We start from the raw sequence: 27,364 nt of genomic DNA on the forward strand, positions 1-27,364 counted from the left end.
ACTTGTTCTGTGAGTATTCTGTAAGACCAGCAAACATTTCTAGTAAATTTTAACTTGATAAAGGAGCAATGTCTTGCAGTATGAGTAGTATGTGACGTTAAATGTCACATGATCACAACTGAGCCAGTGGTTCTTCTCTCTCTCTCTTGCTGTGGGACTGTGGGTGATTGTCTCCCTTGCTTGGATGCTGGTCTCAGGCCAAGGTATTTGGCAGAAATCTGATTTTTCAGAACGTTGGAAGGTGTCCACATCTGGCATTGGTGTATTTTTGGTCACTTTAATGCACCTATGGACAGTCCTTTGCTTTTCCACACAAGAGTAAGCTTAGGATTGCTTTGCTTCATTCTAGGTCAGGCTGCGTGCAGATATAGACTCTTTGCTGCCTTATTGCCAGTTACATTAAATACAGTATATAAAAGAGTTTATTAATACTGTACTATAGTCAACATCTGTGAGAGTGTATACAATGGCCCCCATGCAGAAAAAGGTTGAAAAAAAAAAGGTGGTAAGAAGAAGAAAATGATTATGGTGGAAGTTAAGGAAATCGTGAAGTATGAATGAGAGTGGCTGAAATTGCAAGATTTTAGAAGTCTACATCGACCATTTGCACAATATTAAAGAAGAAATAAGGGGACTAGATGCAGCAAAATATCAAAGCGATGGCCACGTGTTCTGGAAGATGTAGAGAAGTTACTTCTGGTTTGGATAAATGAGAAGCAAGTAGCAGGTGATACCATGAGAGAGAATTTCATCTGCAGTAAGGCAAAGGCCTTGTACACCAGCCTTGTAAGTAAACCACCATGTATGTCAACAGAAAAGGAAGAAGGCTTCAAGGCAAGCAGGGGATGGTTTGATAACTGTAAGAGGAGAAATGGCATCCAAAGTGTTGTGAGGCACAGAGAGCCTGTGAATTTGGACACTAAGGCAGCTGAGGTGTTCACTACTGAGTTCCAGAAGCTCATGGTTTCTGAGTGATACTGGCTGGAGTAAGTTTTTAACTGTGAGGTGACAGAGTTTTTTTGGAAAAAGATGCCAAAGAGGACCTACTTTACAGAAGGAGAGAATACAATACCCCATCACAAGCCCATGAAAGACTGTCTTACTCTCTTGAGCTAATGCAAGCGGTAATTTAAAAGTCAAGCCCTTGCTCATCTATCATTCTGAGAATCCACAAGCCTTCAAGAAATGCAAGGTGCAGAAGAGCCAGCTAAGTGTTATATTGAGGTCCAACAGTAAGACTTGGGTCACTCGTATCTTGTTCATTGAGTGGATCAACAAGGTCTTTGGTCCTGCAGTGAAGAAACACCTTTTAGAAAAGGTGCCACTTGAAGCCTTGCTGGTTATGGATAATGCTCCTGCTCATCCTCCAGGCTTTGAGGATGACTTACTGGAGGAATTCGAGTTCATTAAAGTCAAGTTCTTTCTTCCCAGCACCACTCCAGTCCTCCAGTCCTTCAAACTTTAAAAAGCTTTACACCAAAGCACTATTTCACTGATGCTTCAAGGTGACCTAAGGAACAAACCTTACCCTCCGAGAGTTTGGAAAAGTAATTTCCACATTGTGAACTGCCTCAAGGTCCTCAGTAAAGCCTAGGATGGGATCAACAAGAGAACCCTCAATTCTTCTTGGAGAAAACTGTGGCCTGATTGCATTCTTGGACATGACTTAGATGGATAGGAGCTGCCAGTTGTCAATGAAATTATATTCTTAGGGAAGAGCATGGGACTGGAAGTGAATGAAGACGATATTCAAGAGCTGGTGGAGGGGGGTGCCTGGGTGGCTCATCGGTTAAGTGTCCGACTCAATTTTAGCTAAGGTCATGATCTCATGGTTCATGAGTTAAGCCCTCTGCCAGGCCCTGTGTTGGCAGTGTGCAACCTGCTTGGGATCCTCTCTTCTCCCGCTCTTCTCTCTGCTCTCTCCCCCGCTTGTGTTCTTTCTCTCTCTCAAAAATAAATATTAAAAAGAAAAAAAAGAGTTGGAGAGGAACATGGCCAGGAGCTGACAAACTGATGGATCTGTATCATGAGCAACACAAGAGGTTATCGACAAGATCTCATCTGCAGAGGAGGAGGAGAAAAAGGCAGAGGAATCCCTCACTTCAAATGAGATTAGGGAGATGTGTAAAATGTGGGAAACAGTTCAAAATCTTGTAGAAAAGCACCACCCGAATAAGGCTTTAGCAATGTGAGAAATGAGTCTGTTGAAAGACAATGCAATGTCACATTTCCGTGAAATCCTCAAAAGGAAATAAAAGTGTCATTGGATAGTTCCTTTAAAAGTTGCATGGAAAGAAAAAGATTCCATTGAACCAATAGGTAGCAGTGATTTTGTTAGTGCTAGTGAAAGTCGTCCTGCACAATAATCCTCCTCTCTCTTGTTTCCCTCACACCAGCCACAAAGGTTTTCAAAGGTAAGTGCAGGTTAATTTGTTTATCTTTCTTTATATTTTGTATTTTCTTTATTTTTTTGTATTATATTACAGTATTGTAATCGTTTTTATATGAATATTTTTGGGTTGTAGAACAAATCATCCTAGTTTCCATTATTTCTTAAGGAGAAATTTGCTTTGATGTACAAGTGCTTTGGATTACAAGCATGTTTCTGGAACAAATTGTGCTCACAAACCAAGGTTTTACAGTATATATATTTAAAACAGCTTTATTGAGATACAGTATGATTTGATAAGCTTGCCCCCCCCCCCCCCATAAAATTGTTACCACAACATAACCATCACTCCCAAGTCCCTGTATGGTTCTTGTCACTTTTTGCAAGATATCAACTGATCTGCATTTCTGTCCCTATACGTATATTTGCATTTTCTCAAGTTGTATAGAAATGGAACTGTATAGTATATATTTTTTTATTTGTCATCTTCTTTAATTTAGCATAATTACCTTGAGATTCACCTGTGTCTCTGCATGCATCAGTAGTCCATACCTTTTTGTTCCATTGGATATGTGTACAACATTTACCTGTTGATGTATATTTGGATTGTTTTCCAGCTTTAGCTATTACAAATAAAAATGCTGTGAACATTTATATGTGTGTCTTTGGACATATGATCTATTTTGGGTAAATACCTGGGAATTAAATGACTGGATCACATGGTAGGTTTATGTTTAAGAAACTGTCAAACTGTTTTTGAAAGTATTGTACCATTTTACATTCTCACCAGCAGTGTGTGAGAATTCCAGTTGCTCCATATCTTTGGCAACACTTGGTATGGTCAGTCTTTTAATTTTAGCCATTCTAATAGGTATGTAGTGATAATCAGTGTAGTTTTAATTTGCGATTCCTTAATGATTAATGATGTTGAGCATCTTTTCATGTGCTTCTTCTTTACCATCTTATATGTTCTTTGTTGAAGTATCTGTTCAGATCTTCTGCCCTCCCACCTCCCTCCCTTTATCTTTTTTCTTCTCTTCTCTCTTTTTCATTTTTTCTTTTTCCTTTCTTTTCTCTTTTTTATCTTTTCTTTCAGTAGACTTTATTGAAGTCATTGCCTCTGTACTGAGGCAGAAGATTGTGTCTACATAAGCACAAGTCATAACATTTCACAACTTCTAAAACGAATGTCAACCATTACAGCAATCATGCATATGCCGATAATCACATTTTAGAAGCGTTTCAACCATTTCTAGAGAAATGCTTATAACATTGTTATATATAGAACTACTTTCAATGAACTGCAAAACACTGCTCGACTTTTCCCGTATGAGCTAAACTGTCAATACAAAAGGGAGACATAAATATTTAAATCTTTTGCCCATTAAAAAAAAATTGGGTGTTCTTTATTATTACTAAGTTTTGAGAATACAAAGGACTTGAGATACAAGTCCTTCTTAAGATACATGCTTTGTATTTTGTTCCAGGCCGTGGCTTGTCTTTTCATTCTCCTAACAGTGTCTTTTGAAGAACAGAAATTTTTAATTTTGATATAGTTCAACTTACCAGTTTTCTTCTATGAATTGTGATTTTTTTTTTCATGTCTTATCTGGGAAATATTTGCTTAATCAAATGTTACAAAGATTTTCTCTCATGATTTTTTCTAGAAGTTTTATAGTTTTAGCTTTTACATTTCTGTAATTCAGTTTATAGGTTTTTGTTTATGATATAAGGGCCATTGCATGTCTTTTCATACAGATAGATAACCAGTTGTTACAGCATCATTTTTTGAAGTTTTTCCTTTCCTAACTTGCCTTGGTACTTTAATCAAAAATCAGTTGGCCAGGAAACAAGTAAGTGAAAGGGATTAAGAGGTAGAGAATACCAGTTATAAAATAAATAAATCATGGAGATGAAAAGTACAGTATAGGAAATATAGTCCATAATACTGTAATAATGTTAATATTGGTGATTATACTTGGTGAACATTGAGTAACATACAGAATTGTTGAATCACTATGTTGTCCACCTGAAACTATTATAACATTGTATGTCAGCTATACTTCAGTAATGATAATAATACATCAATTGGCCATATAGGTGTGGGTCTATTTTTGGACCCTGTTCTGTTGATGTATATATCTATCCTTTCACTGAGACCATTTGTCTTGATTATTGTAGTTTGTGTGTATGTTTTAATTATTGCAGTTTTACAGTAAGTCTTGAAATCTGGTAGTTTTAAGTACTCTGTTGAGAAAAGAACCTGATAACCCAGTATCTGCTTAGTGGTGGGTTAAAAGGGTAAAGAAAAACTTTCATATTTATAAATTGCCAAATAAATTTTTAGAAGATGGTAAAGAACTATGGTTTTTTTGAGCACCTGGAAGTAGTTTATTCCATTAAGAAAAGATTGTGATGATTTATGGAAGAAATTACCATGCTTGATGAAAAGAAAAAGGATAAAGTCTGTGTTAAAGACCGCAAAGCTGAGAAACTTTGAAGTGATGATGATAGGAAACAAAAAACAAAGACAGAAATGTAAGGTCTTTAGGAGCTAATAGTAGAATAAGCAAGGTAAGTCTCTAGGCAGAGAGATTCCCCTAGAGTCTAATAAAGTTTGAGCTGCAGTATCTTTTTATAGATTACTAGTAAACATTTTACCCTAAACAGCACTGGGATGTCTGTGGAAGTTAATCCTCTTCAGACCCTCTCACGCCATGGAATGATAATCAGTATTGGTGTATTATGTGCACTGATAATGATTGATTGATGTGATCTTACAATAGAAGGTCTGTATTTAGATTTTAATAGTTTGATCAGTTGACTCATGGTGAAATTCCCTTAGATTCTAGCTTAATTCATTCTCACTTATTTTTCTGAATTACCTCAACGAATATGCCTTTGACTGGTATAGTTCTGTAATTTTCTTCTTCATTGATTATTGTTTAAAACTTTTTTTTAATGTTTATTTATTTTTGAGACAGAGACAGAGCATGAGTGGGGGAGGGGCAGAGAGAGAGGGAGACACAGAATCCGAAGCAGGTTCCAGGCTCTGAGCTGTCAGCACAGAGCCCGATGCGGGGCTTGAACTCATCAACCGCGAGATTATGACCTGAGCCGAAGTCAGACACTCAACTGACTGAGCCACCCAGGTGCCTCATTGATTATTGTTTTAAAGTTTAGAATTGGGTGTCCTCTTCACGCAGATCCCTCCCTCTCTACTCTTTAAAATTTTTGGTCCATTTCTTATGAAAACTGAAGTCTGTTGTGTAAGACTCAGTCTGATTTTTCTTTTAACCTAGCCATACTTGAAGTTATAACCAGGAGTCTAAAAGTAGACATTAGAAGAATACATTTATGATACTCTGAGAACATCTCTAACTCAAGTAGTCTATACTTATTATAGACATTTCCTACTGTTAAACAGCTGTATGTCAGATTGCTTATTTAAGACTTACAGGAAATTTAGAGGTTGATTTTTGGCCTTTTCAAGTTTTGTGCATCTCATGAAAGGCCTGATGTTACCTACCTGTTGTGGCCAGGGAAACTTAAGTGATACTGGATGTTTTTAAAAATCCACAACGTGGATGAAAGGACTGATGTTACCTACCTGTTGTGGCCAGGGAAACTTAAATGATACTGAACATTTTTAAAAATACACAACGTGGAACTGAATTCAACTAAATTTGTTGTATGTTGTGCACTACAGAGACTTCATTGACCAAGGGGAAAACAAGCAAGGTGTCTTTTTCTTTTTTAAAGGTTTCTAATAGTTGTCATTTGTTGAATGTCTACTGTGTGCCAGGCATTAAGTGTGTGTTAGGGAGTTCCACATATTTTTTGTCATTTACAACTCAAAGCAAATCTGTGAGGCTTACAGGTTTGTTTGACTTGTTCGAGGTTGCAGTTAATAAGTGGAAGAGTGAAAATTCAAACTTTTTGAGTGACTTGAAAGCTCTTTTTTCATTACATTGTAATGTATTAGAAACTGATCTTTAGTCTTTAAGTTAATAAGTTATTATAACATGGTTCTTAAATTTTTTGGTCTCTCAAAAATTATTTAGTATCCAAAAAGCTTTTGTTTGTGTGTTTTATCTATCAAATTTTATTATGTTAGGAATTAAAACTAAGAAAAAATTAAAACATTTGTTGATTTACAAAGATATAACAGTAAGCCCATGATAACGTGCTTTAAGAAACATTAAGTGTATTTTGCAAAAACAAAAAAAGTAAGAAGTTTGGCATTGGTTTTACATTTTTGCAAATTTTAAAAACTGGTTTAATAGAGATGGATTCTCATCTCTGCTTCTGCATTCAGTCTGATGTGATATCACCCATCACATAGCATCTGAAAAGCTCATCAAAGAACGAGAATGAAAAAAGCAGGTAACGTCTTCCAATGAAAATTGTTTTGACCTTTCAGATTCCCTGAAAGGGTGTCTGTATCACACTTTGAGGACCAGCTGAATCATAGACCTCACGTGTAAAAGTTCAGGCTGTTTCTTTAGCATTTTCTGTGCATCATACTTAACACTAAATGATAAGATGGGATTAGCTTCCCAATGTTAGCCCTCTGCCAGCACTAATGCCAAACTACTTGTGTAATGTTGTATGGTAGGTTGAAGCAGTATGGTTGTAGAGAGGTCAGGATAAATGTACACTTAAGACAGGATGAGCCAGTGAATACATGGTATTCAGAGGACTTTTACTGTATGTACATTTTATATATGTGTTTTAAACTAAGTGTAAGGACTATTAATAGCAGGTTCTGTCTGGATTTTTAAAAAACAGCTGCAAAGATGGCTTTGGGCGTTCTTGTGTTAAAGGGATTAGTGCTCATCAGTCTGTCGGACTACTCAGATTCCAGTAAGTAAGTGAGATTTAAATGCAAAATATAGTATTTACTTAATGACAGAATGTAGTTGAGTGGTTAATGTCCAAAAATACTTATTTTTCCTTCCTACATTGTAGAGCAGAAGATACCTAAGATGAGAGGTACACATATAGCATAAAAATATTTTTTAATGTTTAGTTATTTTTGAGAGAGACTGAGCACGAATGGGAGAGGCACGGGGGGTGGGGGGGAGATATACATGGAATCTGAAGCAGGCTCAAGGCTCTGAGCTGTCAGCACAGAGCCTGATGCGGGGCTTGAACTCAAGAACTGTGATATCATGACCTGAGCTGAAGTCGGATACTTAACCTACTGAGCCACCCAGGTGCCCCTAAAAATATCTTTTGATTGCATGATCCCTAAGTTTGTACACTGAGTGGAGTTATTGAGTATAGCTTGTATAAATTTAAAATACAGCTTCATGAATTTAAGATTCTAGTTGGAGTAATTTGGAGATAATTTAGAGAAGGGCAGTAAATATATTAGGGCTTCAAATTCCGGTCCTGTTGGAGAAGTTCTGGACTTGAAACTTACAGGAAAAGGAACACAAGATGTGTTAATACTGTAAAAATATGTGAAGCATCATCATAAATAGAACTCTGACCAGTTCTAATTTTCCAAGAGAGAATTTAAAGAAATTTTCTTCTGTGTAGCAAGGGAGATACAGATTAACCTGTTAAAACTTTTAATTTTTTTTTTCATTTTCTTTTTATATATATTTTTTAATTTGAAAGAACATGAGCAAGGGAGGCAGTGTGGGAGAGAGAGAATCCCAAGCAGGCTCCATGCTCAGTACAGAGCCTGATGCAGGGCTTGATCCCATGAGCCTAGGATCATGACCTGAGTCAAAATCAGGAGTTGGATGCTCAGCTGAGTGAGCCACCCAGGCACCCCAAAACTTTTAATTTTTTAAATATTTATTTTTATTTAGTGTTAATTTAAATGTTTTATTTATTTGTGTGTGTGTGAGAGAGAGCACACACACAAAAGGGGAAGGGATGGAGGGGGTGGGGGGACAGAGGATCCGAAGTGGGCTCTGAGCCTGATGCAGGGCTCAAACTCGTGAACGGTGAGATCCTGACCTAGCTGAAGTTGGACAAGTCAACTGACTGAGCTACGCAGGCGCCCCTGTTTATTTATTTTTAAGTAATTTCTGTGCCCAACATGGGGCTTGAACTCATGACCCCAAGGTGAAGAGTTGCATGCTCTACCACCTTAGCCAGTTTAAACTTAAAAAACAAAAACAAAAACAAACCCCAAAACGAACCACCTCCCCTCCACCCTCTCCCCCCCCCCCCCCCCAACACCATGAGTTAATACCTTAATATAATTGAGTAAATTGTGAACTTTTCTTCCCTTGGAGATCTTAATATTGTTGGTCTCCAAGATGGGTAATACCAGGACTTAAAAAAAAAATGACCCAATGAAGTTCTTTTTCATCTCTGATTTTATGATAAATACTCTGAAATCACATTAGTTTTTACAAATGGTGGTTGTCTCACTACTAAATCCCCCAGAATTTTGCATTAGTGAATATTCTTGGAATTTTAGGGGGAAAGAGAAGTTGAGAAAGTCAAGAGTTTTGGATAGTTCACTGTGTATTGGATTCCCTCCTCAATTATGATTCCTTCACCTGTATTTACACTTGAAACCACTGAGGATTTTTCAGTTTATCTTTTTTTTTTTTTTTTTTTTTTTTTAATTTTTTTTTTCAACGTTTATTTTTGGGACAGAGAGAGACAGAGCATGAACGGGGGAGGGGCAGAGAGAGAGGGAGACACAGAATCGGAAACAGGCTCCAGGCTCTGAGCCATCAGCCCAGAGCCCGACGCGGGGCTCGAACTCACGGACTGAGAGATCGTGACCTGGCTGAAGTCGGACGCTTAACCGACTGCGCCACCCAGGCGCCCCATCAGTTTATCTTTTAAAAAGGCCATAAACTTAGAAAGTTTAAAGCTTCAGTTATTCATACCTTAGTGGAGATTAGTTTGATGCTGTCCATTTTTCTCCTAAATGGAGCAGAGATCACTGTTTTGAAAAGATGGGAGTTTTTACTAGAAAAGAAGAACAAGTAATTAATTTTGGAGTTTATAACACCAACCTTGGGGGCCAGTATTTAGAGACTTAGGACATATGAGATGGGAGATCCAAGGTATAGAAGGTAGTTAGAAGTATGCCATACATAAACCATATTGAAATTTTGTCAGGAACAAGCTGGTCCTGCACCAGGAAAATGGTAAATCTTCTTTTTTTTTTCCCTGGGTAACTCCTTTTTCTCTCTGCTGCAAGATATCCAACTGGGGCTTTTATACTCTAAGAACTGTCGACCTAGAATTCCTTTATGGAATAAGTAGGATTTTGTGGGCTGCTGCAGAATCATCTTATCACCTTATTTTATGGGGAAAAGTATGTTCTCAATTCTCATATACAGTCTACAAACAAAAATTTTAAATGTAATCCTTTCTGGGTCACTTTAGTGTATGAATGAGGGGCTCATTTCCATTGAGGTTGCTAAATGATTGTTGTGTCATTTAGGGCATGTAAGTCTAAAACCACTGAGTAAGAGTGATAACCATTTAAAATTTAGAAAATACTGGAGCACCTGGCTAGCTTAGTTAGTGTGACTCTTGATCTTGGGGTCTTGAGTTTGAGTCCCATGTTGGGTGTAGAGATTAAAATAAAATAAAATCTAAAAAAAAAATTAAAATTTAGAAAATCCTGAAGAGTATGAATTTGATCGTAAAAATCGAGCGTGGACATTTATTGAGTGCTTATTGACTATAAGTTAGAAACTATTATTTTTTAAGTTTATATATTTTGAGAGAAAATGAGAGCAGGAGAGAGGCAGAGAGAGAGAGAGAGGGAGAGAGAGAATCCCAGGCAGGCTCCGCAACAGTTAGCACAGAGCCCACCGTGAGGCTCTGAGCCACCCATGTGCCCCTCTTTGAAACTATTCTTCGTGCTTTGTGTGTGTTAACTCGTTTAATCCTCACAGCAATCCTTTGGGTTTGGTACTATTTTTATCCTCATCTTACAGATGAGGAAACTGAGGCATAAAGAGGTTAATTTACTTGTGTAAGGTCACATAGCTGAAAGTGGGAGAGTTTGGAATCTAATCCAAGCAGACTTGCTCAAGAACCTGTGTTCTTAATCACTAAGTCTTTTCCACTTTGCTGAAATTGAACTAAGAGTAGAAACTTTGATTTTGCTGGTATATGAAAACTAAAGTAACACCAGCTACTTTTGCTTGGAAATAAATTATTATTGCATTTGTAAGTTAAAATTTAATTTTATGTCAGGGAGTCTGGGTGGCTCAGTCGGTTAAGCATCTGACTCTTAATTTCGGCTCAGGTCATGATCTCATGGTTTGCTGTGCTGGCATATGGAGCCTGCTTGAGATTCTCTCTCCCCCAGTGCCCCCTCTGCCCCCCGACTCTCTTGTGCTTGCTCTCTCTCAAAATAAATAAACTTAAAAAAATTAATTTCATGTCATATGGTTATAGAATGTAAAGTCAATTTATATTAGATTATTTTATTTCTTTTTAGGTTTCCACTACAAATCTGCCCCTGTGAGTACATAAATATTCATATGTACTCTTCCTCCTGTATCTTGAACTTACTTGCTCTTTTCTCAAGGGAGACAACCCAGAGTTTCATCCAGTTACTATAATTAGCTCAAGATCCAAGCTCTATAGCTGCAGTCTCTTTCATTAGATCCTGGTGTGGCTTCTTGTGGTTCAAAGATCTATAAACCAAAGACGAGTTGTCTGTATTCTACCTAATACATAGTTGTGGAGAAGGAGTAAGGATAACAGCAATAAAAACTTATTCAGAAAAGAGGATAACAGGTAACACTCAACAGTCATTAATGCATTATAAAATCTTACTGGGTAAGAATGACAGTGACTCCCTGACAGTGTAATAAATTTGTTGATTTTGCTCTTTGATAGGGCCTCCATTGTCCCCTGTGCCCTATGAAAGATCCTACCTTGTCCATTATCTTCCATGGCCACATCTGAGATGGATATTATTGAAGATGCTCTTTCTGGTAAATGTGCAGCTTTTATAGCTCACTTCTTATTGATGGGCTTGGGTATTATTTTGGAAACATAAGAGCTTTTGTGTCTAGTCTCTTTCTCTCCCCCTACCCTCCATACGGTTATTTAAAAATACTTTGTAGACTTTTTGCCGTTTTGATCTAAAGTATCTGCCAAGACAGTTTTTCAGTGTGAAGACTGTGCCCTTTGTGCTCCATTTACCCCAGGAATTTCCAATCTTGTTTTGGTGCTATGGAACCCCTTTAACAGTCTGGTGGAACCTGTGGATCTGTTGCAGAATAATGTCTCAAAATTCACAAAATAAAATACTTAGGATTATACAGGAAACTGATTCTGTTGAAATACGGTTGGCAAAATATTAACTTGAAAACGTCATAATATCTGTGCTTTTAACACTTGAAATAAAAGATCTAGTGGCAAGTCTAATACAGTAGCGTAATTTTAAAGTAGTTGACTTTAATAGTTGAGATTCTGCAACATTTGCATGTGATAGGAATATATTTGTTATTTTTATTGGTGGCAGAAGTCACAAGTACTGTTAATGCTACTATGATTTGTTGTCTGACTTCATAATTCAAGGGGATGCTAAATTTCAGTCACAAGTTAGTGGAAATGAAGAGTATTTTTTCCCCCGTTCAGGTTCATTGACCTCTTCTGGGTTCTGAAGAAATGATGGTTCTGATGAGGCCATTTGAAACAGTGGTGGAGATCGTGGGTGGAAAGACAACACCCTTGCATCATTGCTTTTGTGTGGCAAGGCACTAGTCTTCTCTATTGCCAAGGCTGCAGTTTTGCAGCTACCATTCAATTACTTCACTTTGCTTCTTCAGAAACAGTTGGTGTTTTTTCAGCTATGCAAAGCTTTAAATTATGGGAGTGTTAGTTTAAATTGCAGGCCATAGGGAGTTACCTCCCTTAGCAAATCTGCATTTTCTCCATCTCTGCTTGCAACTCTAATCGAAGTTTATTTTATTTCTCTTACAACTTTGTTCTAAGTGACCGGAGGGAGCCAACACATGCCAGCATTCTAAAATTTTCCTGTATTTCTCTCCTTGCTCTAGCTTCATTTGGTATATGGTTTGCTTTCTAACTTCTGTAGATGACCAAATTTGACCAAATCCTTTTCATTCTTTAATAAGGTCACTAGCTTTCCAGCCTGCAATATCAGAGTTACTGTTTGCCTCATCAACTCCTGCTTTAAGAGTATCTTATTTTAGGTTCTATTATTTGTATCACCCCACTTCATGTCCCAAATTTCATGTTTGTTAATAATTGAATTCATCTGCTGATAGATATCTTTTTGTAGTAGTTTCACACAGAAGAAGTCTGGAAGGTAGGCAGTTCAGGGCTCAGATGGCAGCTTCACAATTGCTTCACAAAAAAATCAAGGACCCAGATTTCTTCTCTCTGCTCTCATATCCTCAGTGTGTGGCTTCCATTTTCAAAGATCACCTTGTGATCCAAGCTGACTTCTGGAGCAATAGCTACTGTGTCCACATTTCAGAGAGGAGGAACGGTAAGAGGTACAATGCCATCCAGAATGAAAGGTTGTATTCCTAAGGAACAAGGTAAAAACAGATGTTGGGGGGCGGTTAGTAGTTTTCTGCCATAGACCTTGCTTCCAGTTGTCTTAGGTGCTAAGATGCTGTAACAAGAGTTATATATTTAAAAAAATATATACATATACATATACATATACATATACATATACATATACATATACACACCTTGAAATGCATGTGACTAGAAGTACTCCTGTGTTTATTACAAGGATTTCTTTTGAGTTTTCACTTGCTCAGTTTTTCTTATGAGTAAATCTTTGTTACGATTTTTCTTAAGTCTTTTAAGATGAAATGCCAAATGCTAGGAAGAGTGCAAGGATTCAGGAATATCTAGATCACGACATCATTATCCTCATTGTTCTTATTTTATTTTCCTTGGTGTTTTCTTCTTACCTTTATTTAGGAAGCCAGCAATATCTCTACCCACTTCCCCCCTTTTTGATACTGTTGAAAACTTGAAAACTTACCTGAGTAATCTTTGGTTACTTCTTGGGAGTTAGGGAAGTTGCAGAGGGAGGCCAAGCAATGTGCTAAAGTAGCTAGCAAGCTTATTTGGTATCGTATCAGTGGCAGTGTTTCATAAAGTGGGATTAGAACCCTCTCCCCTGCCCCCATTTCATGACTTAATGTTGAGTTGTCATATCTTTAAAAAACTATTTTTTAAATCTTTATTATTTTTGAGAGAGAAAGAGAGACCGTGCAAGCGGGGGAGGGGCAGAGAGAGAGAGGGAGACACAATGTGGGGCAGGCTCCAGGATCTGAGCTGTCAGCACAGAGTCCAATGCGGGACTCCAACTCCAGAACTGCAAGATCATGAGCTGAAGTCCAGTGCTTAACCGACTGAGCCACCCAGGCAACCCTGAGTTGTATTTTGATGCTGTTTTACATTTTCATTTTATGCAGAAAAGATTTCTTATGGAACTTTTTTTAAGTAATATCATAGATTGAAAAATTTCAGACGTGAGTTTTCATACCCTGCTTTCTCCCATAAGTAGCACTATCTTTTTGTCTTTGCTTCCATCTCCCCATTTTTCCCTGCTCTTCTAAAACTGTCTCTGTTCCTGTGTAGTGCTACTTGTCAGTCTGAGTCCTACTTTTTTTTTTTTCTAGTTCATAAAGGACTTCAATCTTGTGATATCCTTACCTTGTGCTATTGTGTCTTCCCCCCTACCCCCCCCCCCATCTCTTCCTTTTAGCTTGTAAAAGTGTATGGTCTCACTTGTTTGGGAAGAACCACACCCACACCTTCATTGGATAGTCACTATTTCAGTCATTTAACCATCTTTTATTGACCCTTTACCCGTTATGTTCCCAGGCTTTGGACAGAGAGAGAAAAGAAGAAAAGTTTCTTCTTCCAAGGACCTCATGGTCTCTGGAGAGGTGGATAAAGATCATTATAATCTTGTATAAATCCTGGGATAGAGATATTTGTATTCTATGGGAGCAGGATCTAGTTTAATTTAGGAAATGGAAGATAAGAAGAATGGATTGACTAGGCTTTCTGGAGAGGGAGGTGTTTGGGCTGAGTCTTGAAGAAAAAGTAGAAGCCAGCTAGGCAGTATTAGAAGGAAAAGACATTCCAGAAACGAATGTTCTTTATCCAAGTACTGTGTTTTTCAGATAACATGTACCTGGCATGGTGTTCAGTAGCATCTGAAGTATTAGTTGTGTGGTTACTGTCCTCAATGTGGAGGTGGAGGAAGAGAGAGTGAGGGTAGAAAGCTTAAGCATATGATGCAGTTAAACATATGAAACAGCATGGTAAATACCAAATTGAGGTTATAGTTGCTCCAGGAATTTAGAAAAGAATTAATAAAAACTAAAGTACCTGTAGTTTAATAGGAGAAAGGAAACCACTGAAAGTCTTTGGGCATGATGACATGAAAACAGTGCTCAGAGATTTCTCTTAGATGGTATGCTTGGACTCTGGAGGTGATTAGCAGAGAGGGGTGGTAAGAAATTAGAGTCTAGGAGTCCAGCTAGGAAGCTCTTGGAATGAGGTGAGGTAATGAGGGCCTGACATTTCTTAACTAGACTTCCATAACCAGATTCCTCAGAGCCTCCCGTGCTGTTGTTCTGTCACCATCTGTTCTTTTATACAAGTGGACTTCTGTCATCACCATTCCATTAAAAGGTTTCTTTCTAAAGTTACTGATCTGGCCAAATTTAATGGTCATTTTTTTTTGTGTGCTTTAGCGTTTAATGGAGGACCATGGCCACAGCCAGATGATGCATCAACAGTGGAAGCAGTTTTTACCTTACTGCTAAGAATATATAAAATTTAATAAATTGCAAACAGAAGCCGCATTTTTTCAGAGTTTAAATTTGAGGGGCACCTGGGTAACTCGGTTGAGCACCCCAACTTCAGCTCTGGTCATGATCTTGCAGTTTGTGAGTTTGAGCCCCACATCGGGCTTGCTGCTCTCAGATCTTCTGTCCCTTTCTCTCTCTGTCCCTCCCCCACTCATGCTTTCTCTCTCAAGAATAAACGACATTATAATTTTTTTTTTAGTTTAAGATATTTTATAGTGTACTTCACGTTTGATTTAGCAGAACCGTATGAAGATAAGTACAACAATGGAAAGATTCTTACTCATGGTGTTTTTGATGACTAGGAACCATTTTCTTTCTAGTTTGTTTAGGTCTTAACTTTCTTCAAATCTTAGCCCAAGTTCTTTCTTCTCTACCTCTGAAGACTGTGGTCCATGTTGTCCTCTCCCTTTTTTGTACTATTAACTGCACCCAGAGCACAGCCTTGCTTTCTTTTTCAATTCTTCCTTATGTTTGGCCTTCCTAATTGGACTACAGTTTTCCAGAAATTTTATCATACTTCGTGTGTGTGTGTGTGTGTACACAAAATTTTACTCTAACGGTCTTGTACATGTGTAATTATAAATTCTTGTTAACTGTTATAACATGTATTAAGTACCTACTGATTACATGTTTATATTACTGAGACTCAAACTTTCAGTGGCACTGGGGGAAGGAAGCAGAAATTAAAGATGGTTCTGAATGGGGTATCTGCAATATCAGTTATATTCCAATTTGGAATGTACATTTATAGTAACTTTGAATATATATGTGACTGGCTCCTTTGGGAATTTGAACAAAATAAAGCTACTCAGTGGAGCCTTAATTGAGGCAAATAGGATGACAGCATGGCATAATAATTGCCGGTGTTTATCAATGAAATGTGAATAGTAATAACAGCAGCAACTACTATTAGCATCATCACCACCACCACCAGTAGCTAACATTTATTGAATACTTACTGTTTGCCAGTCACTGTTCTCAGTACTTTACATCAGGTGAGGTAGGTACTGTTACGCTCACTTTACAGATGAGGTATGGTAGAAAAGCTACTGGATTGAAATGAGGAGACCTGGGCTCTGGTTTCAGTTCTACTGTTAACTACCTTTGTGAATGGGGGCAAGTCTTTAACTTGAGATCTAGGGTACTTTGCCCACTCATTTGACAATCTGTGATGTCTGAGTTATCTTGTTGTCTTATTCCATAAGTTCCCATAACCTATTTCATGCTGGGAAAAAAGCATTTCATATAATGCTGAGAGTATAGAGCAGGATGGTAGGGTTTTTGTTTTTGTTTTACATCTCTGAAGGTGCTGTGTAGAGGAATTTAAGGTTTAGATATCAGAGGAATGCGTAGAGATGGAGGGAATTTGAGGAAACGAAAAAGGTAAAACGATGGTTCAAAATCTCTGAAAAGCAAGGTAATAGGACTCTACTACAATGCAGATAGAATCCTCATGGCTGGTTTTTGATTTATAATTGTTGTTGCCTAATCTGGTTTACTTTATAGTGCATTGCCTTGCCAGATAATCCTAGAGTGATATTATTAACTAACACATGATGGATGTTTCTTCTGTGTAAATGCTACCACATTTAATTCTCAAAGTAGTATTTTAACTGTAGGAACTATTATTTCATTTTACCAAAGAGAAAGCTGGAGTTTAGAGATATTAACATTTTCATTTCCCACAGCTAATAACTAGTGGAATCAGTACTTGAACTCTGATCTGACTTGAGAGGCTATGTTCTTTATCAATTCTGTATTGCTTCCCAGAAGTTCATATCCTAAGCACATATTCCATTTGGGATAAGGGCCTGTATTGGATTTTATTTACCACAAATTGTTTCTTTTGACTGAGGTACTTCAAGTTTCTTGTCCCCCCCCCCCCTCATTATTTTGATATCACTTAGAAGTCTTTCATTAATTCTCTATTGTCAGGGTCATTATTCCTGTTTCTTTGATGGTATGGTAGAGAGGTTTGTATTCTCTGTTGAAAGTTAGCAATTCCAGTGTGAAGTGTCAGGCTTTGTTTCTATATTTTTATCTTCAATTCTTGGAGCAGCTTTCTCCCTTCTCCAGAATATGTGTTGACCTGGTAGGTTTTTTCTTGTTTCTTTCTTTGGATGATAATGGCCTGCATTTTTTAGCCTTGGAGAGAAACGCATTATAGAATCCAGATCATTGGATGTTTGCATTCGCCTGTCCTGAGCTTTTAATGCTTCTTGCTATCCATTTATATGATTTAATCTCTCCTATCCTATACTCCCAGATCTTTAGTATTCTTAATCTTGTTCCTTGACTTTGTTTTTTGTTTTGTTTTGCTTTTTTTAACTGCCTGGGTACTGCATATTCTCTTTTCTCTTGTTCATCAGTGTCCTTGAATTTGCATTCCTCTTTTCTATCAGCTCCCCCAGCTAGCTTGTCTACTTACTATTCTTGTGTATCCTGCTTGCTTTTCCTACCTCCCACCTGCTCAATTCTACCTTCTTTCCTCCTTGGAAATTCCTGTGCCTATTTCTCGGTTACTTCTCTGACCTCTACTTTGGGTATTCTTTTTGTGTGACTTCCCTAAAATTTGTGTAAAAGAAATGCCAGATGTACAATCTTAAGTTTTTAAAGGGCCTGTGGTGTTGGTGAGTAAAGAGCTGGACTGCAGAGTTATTTTTCATACTGTGATCCTGTTGCCCTATTTAAAGTGACAGTCTTTTAGAAACATTGGCATTGGGATCACTTTGTGTGTATGTATTGTTCTGTATTTTAAACATTTTAAAACCAAATTGGTTGTGTTTTGGAGAGGAAGAAATTAAGAGAAAAGATTGGAAATATTGATCCCTTAAATATTTGGTTTGGTCATTAACATACTCAATCTTTTTCCTCCAGATTTAACTCAGGCTTTCCCTCACTTTGGAACTCCTAGATTTGTGAATATTGGATATTTTGAGAAGCAGGGGTTCTTTCCTTGATATTGACTAAGGAGTCTATTTACCTTCAGGATGACATCTGAACTGGAGAGCAGCCTAACATCTATGGACTGGTTACCACAGCTCACCATGAGAGCAGCCATCCAAAAATCTGATGCTACACAAAATGCACATGGAACAGGAATTTCCAAGAAGAATGCCCTCCTTGACCCAAATACAACACTGGACCAGGAAGAAGTCCAACAGCACAAAGATGGGAAACCTCCATACAGTTATGCCAGCCTCATTACATTTGCAATTAATAGTTCACCCAAAAAGAAAATGACTCTAAGTGAGATTTACCAGTGGATTTGTGATAACTTCCCATATTATAGAGAGGCTGGCAGTGGTTGGAAGGTAAGGATTTTATTTAAATTATTATTTTTATGCTGTGAACAGTAACAATATTGGCTTCTATTAAAGATAAAGCTTTGTAGAGGCTTATATAATTAAAAAAATTCTGATTAGTAGTCATTTTTAGGATGTCAGAAAGGGAAATTAAATGTTTTTTTATTAAGTGAATAACTTTATTTTTGGTAGAGTATCAATTTGTTAGAGTTTTATTATGTTACAAGACTGACAGCATAAAGTAAGACCAGAGATAATGTAGCATTCATTGGAAAACAATACCTATGGTTCAGGTAAGTTGATAGTGAGCTTATGGTTTAAAAAAAAAAAGTATTACAACTAGTATTGTTTTCATCATCTATGTTTTTTTTTTTTTTCTCTCTTTAACTTTTTATCTTTATGAATCAGTTCTAGCAGTTTTTTTGTAGAATCTTTTGGGTTTTCCATATAGAGTATCATGTCATCTGCAAAGAGTGAAAGTTTGACCTCAACTTTTTATCTTGAAAGAATTTTAAATTTATGGAAGAGTTACATAAATAGTAGAAAGGGTTCCCATGTGTTTTTCATTCACTTGCTCTATGTTAATAACCTATATAAACATAGTACAGTGATAAAAGCTGAGAAATTAATGTTAGTACAATACTTTTGACTAAATAGTACTGTTAACTTCCAAGGCTTCATTCAGATCAGTTTCTCTCCTAATGTCCATTTATATTACAGGATTCAATTCAGGATCTAATCCAGGATCCTGCATTATGTTTAGTTGTCATGTCGTCTTAGTCTCCTCTAATCTGTAACCGTTCTTTAGACTTGTCTTTTATGACCTTGATACTTTTGAAGTGTCCTTGTCAGGTATTTTGTGGAAATGTTTGGTAGAATGGTATTGGATGGTATGTTTTATAGTATGGATATGTCTGATGTTTTCTCATGATTAGATTGAGGTAATGCATTTTGGGGAAGGATAATGCAGAGATGATGGGCCCTTCTCTGTATGTCATATCAAGAGATACTTGCTGTTAGTATGTCTGTCTTATAACAAGGTAATGTTAATCTTGGTTCTTTGGTAAAGGTGATGTCTTTCAGGTTTCTGCATTAAATTACTATTTATCACTTTGTAAGTTATAAAATGTTTTGGGGAGCTACTTAGAGGGCATACAAGTAAGTACCCTGTTTCTTAGGCTTTTGCTAATTTTAACATTCATTGGTAGATCCTAACTATAACAGTATTTATTATTTTCTACTAGTGATTTTTTTCTTTTCGTTCATTCCTTCTCTATATTAATTGGGATTCTTCTTCTTTTTTTAATTTTTAAAAAAAATTTTTAACATGTATTCATTTTTGAAAAACAGAGATAGTGTGAATGGGGAAGGGACAGAGAGAGAGGGAGACACAGAATTTGAAGCAGGCTCCAGGCTCTGAGCTGTCAGCACAGAGCCTGATGCAGGGCTCGAGCTAACAAGCTGTGAGATCATGACCCGAGCCGAAGTCAGATGCCCAACCGACTGAGCCACCCAGGCGCCCCTAATTGGGACTCTTCTGTATGGAAGATTTGTTCTTTATTCCCCTTTTATTTACTTAATCATTTATTTGCATAGTGTGCACTCATGGGCATTTATTCTTTGTGCTGTCATTATTTGTTATTCAAATTGTTGCAGCTTTGGCCATCAGGGGTCTTGCAAGTTGGCTCCTGTGCCCTTTTGACATGGCCCTATTATTTTGTTTAGCACTTCTTAACTTCCTGGCACCACAAGATGTTCCAGGCTCATCTTGTATCATTCCTGGTTAGCCCTAAAATTAACCAGTTCTTTAAGAAGCCCTGGTTCCTCATCTGAGCTTTTTGATGGACCTTCACGTTGGTTTCCTACCTAATTTATGTTTTGCAACAAATAATTCAACTTATTTTTGTGCCTGCACACATTATGTTTATTTTCCTATATGGGAATTACCCAGTCGTGTGTTGTGTATGTGTGTATGTGCATGTGGAAAAAAGGGAGTTTATAGAGCTTTAGATGGTAGTTACTCTTTTTTTTTCTTAAGCCTTCCTGTCTCAACACTTTTGTCTTTTTTGTTTGACTAGATTTATTAAAGGCATTTACTGATTATGCATTGTACTGTGTACCATGCTAGACAATCAAGTGTCTCAAGTTCCTTCGCATGTATCTTTTTTTTTTTTTTTTTTTTTGCCTATTCCAACCTACTAGCTGTCCCTGGAAATAAAAACTGTGATTTTTTTTTTCTTGCTTTTGTTTGTTTCTTACGTGTCCTTAGACTTTCTCCCTTCTGCCTTTTTTTCTAGTTGGTGTTATCCTATTTGTTCTTTTGGCTCATATGTTACCTCTCTCCTCCCTATAGAACTAATCTCTTGTGTTTCCGTATGCTTGATTAATGACAGTATCATAGATTTAGAGAATTTTGTTTAAATATCTTGTTTCATTAGTTCTTATTTCTGTACTCAAGTACTTAAATGATAGCTTCTTTTATTATTTTCTGTGTGTCAGGCACTACATGCCAAAGTGCCTTCTTACATCTTTGTCTTTTTAAGTCACACCACAGTATTAGGAAATAAGTACCGTTACTGTCCAAATTTGAAAAGTAAGGCAACTAAGGCTTAGAGAAGAAGTAACTTTATAGAGTTTCTCAGCTATAGAAGAGAGGAGCCAATATTTGGTACCAGACTTGGTAGATTTGGAGATACCAAATCTCATGCCTTAACCATTTTGCAGGGCCTATAATTTTGCAAACAATGTATAAATGTTTATTGAATTTAATTTGCCGGGATGAACTGTCTCTTAACTGGCTGACTCGGTATGAGAAGTGATTGTAAATCGTATAATTTGGATAAGAGTCTATTCTTACAGAATAGTTCAGTGGAGGAAATACATAATAAAATTTGATCCATGAATCAAAAAGAAAAAAGTCATTCTAACCAAGTAGTAGTGATCTATCTAAGCTGTGTTTTCTGGCTTTACTACTAGGCACTACTATACAGTAGAGTCTTTTTATCAAGATTGAGGATGAGGGAAGGCTAGCAGATTTTGATAAACTTGTTTAGCATTGGAAAAACACAGTAGGTAGGGAGTAGAAATGCCCCAAATTTGAATAAGTGCCTTAGAAAGCCCACCAGAGATTCATGGGTCTTTATCACTGGTTGTAAACTTATATACTTGCAGGGACCAGAGAGGTGACATAAATGAGCAAAGCAAAAAAGATGCCTGAGGAGTGCATGTCTAATGTGGAGCAGGCACTTGTGGTTTTTAGGGCATATGTCAGATCTTAACAATTTTTTCCCAGAAATCTGGATTTTGTGTGCAGTTTCCCAATTTCTAAATGTTGTTAATTCTCGTTTTCTTAAATACTGTGCAGGCCAAATATGAGTCTGTTGAGTGAGTTCAGTTTATGGACTACAAATTTCCAATCACTATTCTAGATCATATCCTCTTGTTTTCAGCTAATTTAGTCTTTCATTCATTAAATTTGAAAAGGATTTATTTACATACTCTTATGAGCAGTATGTTGGGCTTTGGCAGTACTAAGAAACAGCACAGGGCCCTTAAGGAAGCTTATAATCTTTAATGGATAAGGGGGATATATATAAACAAGGAATTATGATGGTATGTAAACAGCTCTGTAATAGAGTGCCGTGCTATGATGAATTGACTAATTGGGCACACCTACTGTGTGTAAGCCATAATAATAACTACTGTATATGTGACCTAGCAAAAGAGTGTTAAATGAGGGGTGAAACTAATAAGTGCTGTGAAAATTTAGAAGAGCTTATAGGAAGTGTGATGAGGTTCTAAAGTGAGTGGCAAAAAGACTAAGTAAGTGTTATGAGAATACAGGAAGGGTGAATCAGTAGAAAAGTATTGAGGAAGTATAATTGAGCTCTGTTTTGAAGAAGAGTAAGATTTAGGTTTTTTTGTTTTTTTAAATAAAAAACACTCTTAGGAAACAGTTGGTTACAGGGGTTCTTGGGAGGGACCAATAAGAATTGGGATGGAGCCAGAATGCAGAGATTCCATGAATATATGAATGCCAAGCTGAAGAGCTTGGTCCAAATTTGGTAGTAAATAGTACATGGAGATCAGTTACATACTGCATTTACTTGTCTGACCTCAGCTTCAACTAAAGTGTAAGTCCACCTGAGAGTGCCAGATCCAGTCTGCTGAATTCCATGCTGCTGGCCAGCCCAAGTCATATTCTGAAACTGGTTTGGAGGTAACTGTTACAGTTTCAACTGGAAGATATAATTTAGATATAACGAGGAAAGAAGGGGGAATGGGAGAAATGGGAAGGTGGAGGATGATGTTGCTCTTAGAACTAAAGACATTATCTGTTCTACTCTCTTGCTTTAGGCAGACCTTTAATACTTCCAGAGATTGCCAGCTTATGATTATTCTTTAATTTTTTTTATTTTTTAAAGTTATTTATTTATTTATTTTGAGAGAGAAGACATGAGCAGGGAGGGACAGAGAGAGAGAGACAGAGAGAGAGACAGAGAGAAAGAGAAAGAATCTCAAGCAGGCTCTGCACTGCCAGCGTAGAGCCTGACGCGGGGCTCAAACTCATGAACTGTGAGGTCATAACCTGAGCCCAAGTCAGATGCTTAACAGACTGAGCCATCCAGGCATCCCTCATGATTATTCTTTAAAAAAAGTCTTTTCCACCTAGCTTTAGGTGCTTAGAACTTGTCATGATTGCTTCTAATTTTATTTTTGTAAACACAGAAATAGTGTAAGTAAACATTGCAAATGGAGACAAATGGAAACTGGTTTATCTTCTCCTTTTCTCAGGTCCTATTTCTGTTTTCATATTTTACAGTTTGCTGTCCTTAGATTTGTTTTGCACACTCCTACAGTGTGCTGCTCACTATTTCTTCTATCACCCAGAGGACAAATGTTGCCATGGTCATTTAAAAGAATTCAAATAAAATTTTAATATTTAGGTAAAATTCCTTTTCACTTATGCCAGAGTATTGAAGGGAGATTACAATATTAAAAATAACTCTTTGGGACACCTGGGTGGCTCAGTGGATTAAGTGTCCAACTTTGGCTCAGGTCATGATCTCGAGGTTTGTGAGTTTGAGCCCTGCGTCGGGCTCCGTGCTGACAGCTCAGAGCCTGGAACCTGTTTCAGATTCTGTGTCTCCCTCTCTCTCTGCCCCTCCCCCCCCCCCCCCATGCTCTGTCTCTTTCTCCCTCTCAAAAATAAATAAACATTTAAAAAAAAAATAACTCTTTGAATATTCCAGAAGAATTTAAAAAACACTCTTTAGGTTTCTATAATGGAATAATTATGTAATCTGAACTAGAGGAAAAGGAATTACAATTTTTGTGCTATTCACTTTACTAAAGAAAATTAGCCTATTAACTTACTGGAGTTTAGGGTACAGAAAGAAAAATACAAAAGAATGTTATATATATGTGGGGGTATATTGTGCTACTTTTTATGTGTGTGGGGGGGAGAAAAATACATATTTGCTTATTGTTACAAAAAGAAACTTAGGAATAATAAACTAGAAATGTAGTGAACATAGTTAACCATGGAGGATGGATGGAACTCAGGTAGAAGGGTTATAGACAAGAATAAGACTTCAAGTATATCTTTTTATTTAGTTCTAAGCCATGTAAGTGTTTTACACATCTAAAAAATATTACATATAATCAAACAGGATGGAAAAAGGAAACCTTGGAACTGAATATGAGCAGAAACAAATAAGCTGTACATCATATCAAAGGGATAAAATAATCACACACAAAAAATTCAAAAAACTTAAAGAGCATTCTATTATTTTCATGGGATACATACTAAGGTTGAAAAGAATTGCAAAGAAATTATGACCTTTACTTAATGGATTTGTCTAGTGGTTTTTCACTAGAGGCTGTCTCTACCTCCAGTAACCCCGAGAAAAGAAGTTGGGAAGTTGGGAACAATTCTGAAACTATTTTATGTACATGGTAGGGTAGAAAAAATGAGTACATATTTTGATGTTGTGGGGGAACCAAGATTCTCACAGTGGGGGAAAAAAAGATACAGGTAGGAATGTGGTAGTTAATTTGAATTGGAGGTTCCCATTTAAACTCAAGTTTAAAGTAAAAATCACTTAGAATGTTTAAAAAAATTTTTTTTAATGTTTACTTTTGAGAGAGAGAGAGATAGAGTGCAAGCAGGGGAGGGGCAGAGAGAGAGAGGGAGACACAGAATCTGAAGCAGTCTCTACAGCCTCCCAGCTCTCAGCAGAGCCCCATGAGGGGCTTGAACTCGCAAACGTGAGATGTGACCTTAGGCAAAGTCGGACGCCTAACGAACTGAGCCACCCGGGCGCCCTGAATGTTTTTAAAATTTAGGGGCACCTGGGTGGCTCAGTTGGTTAAGTGTCCCACTCTTGATTTGGGCTCAGTTCATGATCTCATGGTTTGTCAGTTGGAGCCCCACGTAGGGCTCTGTGCTGACAGCAGCCTGCTTAGGATTCCTCTCCCTCCCCCTTCCCCCTTCAAAATAAATAAACTTAAATTTTTTTTTTTTAATGTTTTTAAATTTTAGATTCCTGGGTCACAACTCCAGAGATTTTGAATTAGTCATCTTGGATGGAGCCTAGGAATCTGCATTAAAATTCATCTTAATTCTAGTGCAGGTAGACAGTACTTTTGAGAAACCACGCTTGGGGCTTGGATTTTCAAACCCAAGCAATATGCCTTGGTTAATTGTTTAACCTGGGCCATTTTTCTCCACATTAACTTAGACCATTTAAATTATACCTACCTCTCTACTCTCCCAACTTCTTTTCTTGTGATTATTAGAGGTAAGGTCTGCCCAGGTTTTATGAAATAATCTCTCTCTTTTTTAATTTTAAAAAATGTTTTATTTATTTTTGAGAGAGGGAGAGAGAGAGAATGAGTGGGGGAGGGGCAGAGAGAGAGGGAGACATCAAATCCAAAGCAGGCTTCAGGCTCCAGCACAGAGCCCGATGTGGGGCTTGAACTCATGAACTACGATATCAAACTGACTGAGCCACCAGGTCCCCCAGTAATCTCTTTTCTTAATTGTGTGTGTCTATATTCTTGTCTTGGCTTTGGTATCTCTCTGGGTATTTTTACTTTCTCAATATGCTTTTGGTATTGTTTTCAAAAGATTTGGGATTACCATATGAAAAGCATTATATTCTAGGTTGTGAGTTGATAGACAAGGTTCCCACCCTTATGGAGCCTACTTACATTTTGGTATAGGATGCAGTATATAGGAAGAAGACATTAAACAAATAATTACAAGTGTGATGAGAAATCCAGGGTGATAAGTTTATTATAATGAGAGCTAACCTGTCAAGAAAAGTCAGAAAGGACTTCCCTAAAGAACTAATGTTGGGACTCCTGGGTGACTCAGTTGATTAAGTGTCCAACTCTTGATCTCAGGGCCGTGAGTTCAAGCCCTGCGTTGGGCCCCACACTGGGTGTGAAGCCTACTTAAAAAAAAAAAAAAAAAGAACTGATGTTTAAGTCAAGAATGAATTGAAAGTTGAGTAGAGTCATTTAAGTGAAGGGGATGGGGTAATACCAGGGACAGTCATCTTTGCAGGGGGAGCAACAAATGGGAAAGCCTAGTAGTGAGAAAGAACATTGGAGAGGATGAGTATGGACAGCAAGGTAGGGAGGTGGGGTCAGATCATGAAGGGCCTTTGGAAGCTTTGTTAAGGATTTTGGATTTTATCCTAAGTGCAGTGGGAAGTCATTGAAAAGTTTTAAGTAATACTGAATTTACCTTATGAAGAGATAACTGCCTCAGGAAGGAGCATGGTGGAGATGGAATAAAGTAGGTAGATCAAAGGTAGACTTAATATCTGGCAACAGATTTGTTTTAGATGGTAAGGAAGAAGGAAGAGTTAAGGATGTTTTACAGCTTTCTGATTGGAGCTGTTATGTGAATAACTGCTTTTAACCTGAGAAGAGAAAACTGGAAGATCACACTGGGGATAAAGATCGAGTTTAATTTTAGACATTCCGAGTTTTAGGTGTTTCTGGAGATGTCCAGTAGATTGTTAAAAATATATGTTAGGAACTCAGGAAACAGGTGTAGTTTTAAGGTCTAGATAGATTGTCACAGATGGTCATCGAAGCCGTGACTGTAGATGATATTTTCGTAGGCAGCAAATGTAGAAATGAAAAAAGGACTTAGAGTAGAGCCTTGCTGATTTCCAACATTTAAACTTTCTGTAGAGGAGGAAGCCTCAAGTAGAGATGTGTTCTTCCTCTTTGGCCATTTAGAAAAAACATGACCATCTTGATTTTTTTCCCCCCATGTTGAACTTCTTATACCTTTTCCTAAATTTTGTTTTAGTGGCTGCTCTAGCTATTACCACATACATCTTTATCTTATCACAGCCTACCTTCAAGTATACCATTTTATGTATAGTGTAAGAACTTTATAAACCTTATATTTCTAATTCTTTTGACCCATCTTTTGTGCTATCATTGTACATTTTACTTTCACATGTTATAAACCATGTAATTGTTACATTTTCTTTAGACAGTTACATTTTAAAGGTATTATAAATATGAAAGAGTGTTTTTATTTATTTTTTTAAGTTTATTTATTTTGAGAGAGAGGGAACATGAGCAGGGGAGGGGCAGAGAGAGAGAATCCCAAGCAGGTTCCCCACTGTCAGCACAGAGCCTGATGCGGGGCTCAAGGTCACAAACCATGAGATCATGACCTGATGCAAAACCAAGAAGGGGACATCTAACTTACTGAGCCACCCAGGCACCCAATAAGAAAAAGGGTTTTTAAAATTTACCTTCATTTTTACAGTTTCTGGAACTCTTTCTTTTTGAGAGATCCAAGTTTCTAT

The 27,364-nt window shown here is 37.3% G+C and overlaps 1 protein-coding gene across 7 annotated transcripts in view; it reads left to right on the forward strand.

Annotated features, from left to right (window-relative positions):
* Positions 1-27,364, forward strand: part of FOXJ3 (forkhead box J3) — a 149,476-nt gene that overhangs the window by 31,960 nt on the left and 90,152 nt on the right. For 5 of the 7 annotated variants that reach the window (XM_047870540.1, XM_047870544.1, XM_047870541.1 and 2 more), the window contains exon 3: positions 18,206-18,530. In XM_047870540.1, coding sequence (XP_047726496.1) covers positions 18,206-18,530 — 325 coding nt within the window. Of the gene's footprint in view, positions 1-11,251; positions 11,332-12,792; positions 12,858-18,205; positions 18,531-27,364 lie in introns of those variants that run through there. The other 2 variants (XM_047870542.1, XM_047870543.1) reach the window with 2 other exon arrangements.

The sequence above is a fragment of the Prionailurus viverrinus genome, chromosome C1, assembly GCF_022837055.1.
Source record: "Prionailurus viverrinus isolate Anna chromosome C1, UM_Priviv_1.0, whole genome shotgun sequence".
In the NCBI taxonomy this organism is placed as follows: Eukaryota; Metazoa; Chordata; class Mammalia; order Carnivora; family Felidae; genus Prionailurus; species Prionailurus viverrinus.